This window comes from Carica papaya, chromosome 2, assembly GCF_054855325.1.
Source record: "Carica papaya isolate Zhongbai chromosome 2, ASM5485532v1, whole genome shotgun sequence".
NCBI classification, from domain to species: Eukaryota; Viridiplantae; Streptophyta; class Magnoliopsida; order Brassicales; family Caricaceae; genus Carica; species Carica papaya.
The window spans coordinates 20,023,842-20,029,841 of NC_142310.1; the positions used below are offsets into that span (position 1 = coordinate 20,023,842).

Consider the following 6,000-nt stretch of genomic DNA (forward strand, 5'->3'; position numbering starts at 1 on the left):
TCCCAGTAAATTTTATTTGGAATTTCGTGATAGTGAATACGCATTAGTTAAGCCTTAACGACTCTTTGACTTATCTACTTGCCTAAAATCAAGTCTAATCAATATTATTTTCTAAGTTCATTTATATATGCTGTTTATTTATGAATAAGTAGTAATAATAATAATAATAATATTATTATTATTATTATTATTTTAGATTTAGCTCCTCTTACGATTAGTGAATAATCAATTTCCAAGACTTTCATATTTAGTCTCCCCTTACCCGCGGTTCACTATTTGAACCAAATTACATCCCAATAATAATTGTCACATTATTTATATGCTCTATTGTTAATAATTCTAAACTTTTAAAACTACGTGTCCACATCCCAAATGATCGTATCTATTGTTTAACTTAAATTCAAACAAAATTAATTGAGTCACATTATATTATTCGAAATTGATAATCAGTAATTTCTTTTAAATTACTTTTCTAATTAAACAATTTGTTCTCTAAGGTTTCTTATCAAAATTTTCATTTTCCTTAGTTAATTTTATTTATGAAGTAACCAATTTATATCCCCTGATTATTTTTTTTATTTTACAGTATCTTGAAGTTTCAGTTTCTATCCATTCCCTTCAAAATCCTAATTATTTTTCATCAAAAACCATATTATTCTTAAAACCTCATGCGTTAAGATGTCACTTAAAGTTTAAGTGAAAGATTGTTAGATATTTTCAACAAATAAATTTAATGTGGACTTGGCTATACGTAACATGTTATCGATCTATGGACACATTTAAAAGTAATTAAATACGTTTAAACGGAATTAAATCTTAATACATTGAACTTAAGTACGAGTTTAATATGTGCGGATATAATTTTTGTAATTTCTTGTTTTATAATAAACAAAATAGAAAATGCAAAACTATGTCGATATAAATAGGTGTTTATGATCTCTGAATTACACGTGCACTATTTTACTTTTCTGAAATTCCATCACCAGAAAAAAATAATTTTTGAAATCTTGTGTTGATTTTGAAATATTTACTGCAGAACATAATCGAATCTTCCGCGATGGATTCAAGTACGCTTTCGTTTATCTTTTCTTATTGATTTGATACGATATTATATATTTAGATTATTAGATCATATTTGATTTGAAAAAGTTTTCTAACAGAATCAAATAATCGTCATTCATTCTAATATTAAGTTGAATACCAAGCTCTTAACTCATACTAATATGAGTTTTTGAGCTTATGTTAGTCACAATATATTACAATCACACATCTATTTGGTAGACCACTTAATTATTATAATCCAATATCATACAAGTAGTTCAAAGTATTATGTTTTACTAACACACAAAGTATGTTAAGAATGATTATCACTTTATTCGTCATCATTTTCTTCAAAACACTATCAATATCGTGCTTCTCTCCTCTAACACTGAATTGTAGGTATATTCATAGAATTTGCTTTCGTGAAATTGTTTACAAATTCCAATTGACAAATTCTCTATCATGTTAAATTTGAGATAGTACTTAAAAATAAAATATGTTATTAGCACTGGATATATGGATCTACTATATCAACTGTATAGATAAATATTCAACCAAGTGATTATACAGTTTATCTTTCAATCTAGTTACAACTATCTTAAATTAATAAAAGCTTTGGTAAGCTATTAAAATTATCTTCAAAAGTTGATATTTGTTACAATTTAGTTTTAAATATTTTTTTTATAATTTAGTTTCTTAGATTTTTTGTTTATTTCAAACGTTTTACTTCTTTCTATTTTATAATGAAAAAAAAACTAGAATTGTTAAGTTATGTTTGGATGTTCTGAAAATAGCTCAATTGATTATTTAATTTAATTATTATTAGTTTATAGATTTAATCAATTAGTCAAAATTATTATTTTGAGTTATGCTTTAAAGCATTTAAATATTATCTATCTAACATTTTCAAATTTTTTCCTTAAAAATATAAGAAATTAAGTAGTCAAAACAAATAAAAATGTTTGAAAACTAAGTTATAGAGAAAAAAAAATATTTGGGATCTAAATATAAGAAATATAAAAATTTTTGAGATGAATTTGATAATTCGATTTAAAATCTTTATGTACAATTGTTATAAAAAAGCTTGTCCAATTATGGCATACAAAATTCTTCCAATTTTCTTCATAATGAATTTATTTGATTTTATTATTTTAAAAAAGGTAAAAGATAAGACACTATAAAATACTCCTCCGACCATTACATATTTAACATGTTGGTTATTAGCTTTTTATTTTTGGAAATACGAGACAATTAGTTTGTGTTTGTGTGTGTGTGTGTGTGTATATATATATATATATTAGTCTAGATAGTCTGGTCGGTGCACGGTGGTTAATCTTATTTTTTTAAAAAAAATAAATAAATATATATATTTGTCTTGTCATGTCCAAGTAGCTTGAGTGGCAAGTGAAGCGACTCCCTCGTGCTTAATAGTGCGTGGAATCACCAACATTAATACTCATAACTTTAAAGTTAGATCTGTAGATATTAGCCGTTAGATTATGATAAAGGAGAGCCGATGGTGAGAGATGCAGCGAAGTAAGATCTGATGGTCAACGGGAGAAAAGCCGGGGGAATCTCATTCAAAAGAAACTTGCAATGGGACCCACCAGTTGGCGTCGGAGAATGTGACGGAAAGCATTTCAGTCAAACATGACAACATCCTCACAAAGACCACTATTTCCTTTTTGTTTTTTTTTTTCTTATAAAAATAATTTATATACTAAAATCGTTCCTCCTTTGGTTCTTGAAGAAGGAAAAACATATATTAATATAATTTATAAACTATAAAATCATAAAATATATTTTACTCACCAATCAAATGGTAACATTTTTCTAGAAAAGATTTACTTGGGTTTTTGAATTATGTGCTTTATACAATTAGAGTATAAATATTAAAAATATTTACTCACTTAAATCAATAAAATAATATAAACATTTTAAACAACTAAACTTATCCTACCTATTATTTATTTATTAACCATGATGAATGAGTACGTAGTTCTGAATTTAATTCTATTATATGCAAAATATCTTGTCTAGTTCACTAAATATATTAATTAATTTTACCAAATGCTACTTAAATAAATAATTGATACATTTTTTTAATAAGAAATCATGAATTTGTATATTCTATAAAAAAAAATATATTTTTTATTATATTATAATTAATATCTATATTTACTTTTTTAAACAAAAAATATATTAATATAATTTCTTTGTGATAAAAAAAATAAACCCAAAAAAACAAGTTTATCTTTTTTTTTAAAGAAAAGATTAATATAAACAAGGAAAAGATTGACCCGTGTCTGTTCATCTCGCGGACAAGAAAAAGCAAGCACCAAATTTTCTACTGGACAAGTTTGAAACAGTTTAAAAAATACACCCACCTCCCTCTTTCCCTTCATCTTAATTCGATACTCACTTAACGCAGCTCACGCCTACCTTCCTTCTCCATTTCAAAACGTCTCAATCTTTTGAATCGCCAGTTCAATCTCCTTGTACTAATCAACAATAAAAACGACAACCCATCTTCTTATTTCTTCTCATATGTACGTAAATTTATATGTACATGTAGTAGGGATTAACTATAGATATGGGTATGATAAAAATGTTGAACAGATTGCAGATCATCCCATGGTGTCTCCACCTGATAGGAAGTCAGAACTCGTGCTTCCAACTTCCTGCTGCGCCACCGCCGGCGACAATCAAGCTCATAAAATCCGACGGTATGGTTAACATCTACGACCGTCCGGTTTACGTCTCGGAGTTGATGATGGAGTTTCCAAAACACATGGTGTGTCGGTCTGGTTCGTTTTACATTGGTCAGAAAATACCTGCGCTTTCTGAGCACGACCAGCTTCAATTCGGCCAGAAATATTTTCTTCTCCCAACTCACTTGTTCCACTCAGTTTTGTCTTTCGTCACCATAGCCTCCTTCACCCAATCAAGAAACTCCTTGCTGAAGAAGACAGCTAGTTGCAGCAAGCCTTTTGATATTCAGAAGACTCCATCTGGGTGTCTCAGAATACGCGTCTCTGATGACTTTATATGGCAACTCATGCAACAAGGAAGAATTACGCAGGAAGATGATGAGATGGGTGGGTCGTCAAACGGCGTCGTCTGCACCACTGCTCAGTTGCAGAAGGATTACAGTCAGCTTGTTGGGTCGCGACAATGGAAGCCAAAGCTGGAGACGATAAGGGAGAAAAGTGAGAAGAGAAAAAAACTGCCAGCTTTTCGAATTAAGACGAAAAACAAACTCAGATCCTCATCAGATAATCAGATCAACCGCCATGGTTTCTGTAGCAAACCCAAGATTAGGTTTAGAGCAAGAAAATGATACGACGTCGTATATAAACACATATGTACAATGTGTTTTTTTTTTTTAAACCTTTTTCTTTTGTTTTTCATTTCTAATTTACTGGTTGCTTAAGCTGTGCTTTGTAATAGATAAATTAAGTGGAAATACAATTTAATGGAATGGGAATAGATATAACGGATGAACCAATCAACAAGTTATTTAGTCGGTATTCTACACTTCATAATTCAAATCTTATTTTCACTTATTTAAAATTTAAGAAAAATATAACGATATTTATTATCTTTATAGAACTAATGAATGAACTTCAAGTTCTATTCTCATCCTTCAAATAAAAGTCACCCAGTTGTTTAGAACCTTGAATTTTAAATTAACTAACATTGTTACTACTTAATTTTACTTCTCTCCTGAAATCTTAATTTTTTTTTTTTTTTTGCAGTTCGAACACCTAAGATTTGCCCAAGACTCGAGACTAACTTATATTTGTAATTTTTTATTCTTATTATTTATTTTTTAAATATAAACTTGACATATGATTATATGAGTTAGTAACAGAAGATATGCTATATATATATTTTAACCTTGTTTGTAGGTATATTACCATAATTTCCAAAATAATGAAATACCCAATGCGTACGTTGGATATGAGAGAGTCCTCATTTTTTAAAAGTTGTCTAGAAGAAATTTAAACAATAATTATTTGTCCATATAGACGGCGTTAATATATATATATATATATATGTATATATCAGAGTTAAAAAAAAAAGAAAGGAAAAAAGCATAGTATATTTTTATTAGGTAGTTCAATGTTGGAAGAAAAATGACAAATTAGGAGTCAAAAGAAGTAAGCAAATAACCAAATTGAAGCGCAGCCGTCAGCAAACCTAACCACCCAATCAACGCCACCGTCAACTTGTTACCAGTTGCCAAACGCATACATAAGAGTATGTATACATTATACATATGCGTGCACTCCCGTCCCCAACCAAAACATTCATGTGTTTTTCGTCCCAACCTTTACTCCTTCCTCTCCAATAAATTAAAATTTTAAAATTGGTCAATGTATATTTTTTTCTCTTTTGCTTCTTATATTTTCCAAATATATTACTTTTCATCAGTTAAATATTACTAACACTATTAATATTTATATTATATAAAAGCAAATTATACATATAAATATTTTTGATTAGGTATATTTTCACATCATACGTCACACGAAGTGCATAAGATAATTTAATTTTTTATTATTTTTAATAAAAAATTTAAAATCTAAAAAATTAGAAAAAGAAAATATTATTAAAAAAAAAAAAGGACAAAGAACTTGAGGAATGGGAACACAAGGCAATTTCTCTAGCTAACTCCTCCATCATCTCCTTCAAGCTGATTGATCACCAGAGGATTTCAAGTTTTGGCTTCTTTGGCAATTTTTACCTAACAAAGATAATAATAATAAGTTCATGGACAATGAGGGAATGGGCACTGAGTTGGGCACTCCATGCGCAAGCTCGACAAAAATACATGTATTGTAATACCCCATTTATTACTGTGCTAAAATAATTTAGAAATTCTATTTATTTCAGCATTTGACCGCTTTGAACTTAATTAATTTATGGTGTTTAATATTTATTGTAATTCGTAAT

General features: G+C 28.5%; 1 protein-coding gene across 1 annotated transcript; it reads left to right on the forward strand.

Annotated features, from left to right (window-relative positions):
* Positions 1–3,386: 3,386 nt before the first annotated feature.
* On the forward strand, positions 3,387–4,541 carry LOC110816390 (uncharacterized). Its single transcript, XM_022044554.2, has one exon. The coding sequence runs from the start codon at positions 3,635–3,637 to the stop codon at positions 4,379–4,381; it is 747 nt and encodes a 248-aa protein (XP_021900246.2). The 5' UTR covers positions 3,387–3,634; the 3' UTR covers positions 4,382–4,541.
* Positions 4,542–6,000: the final 1,459 nt, after the last annotated feature.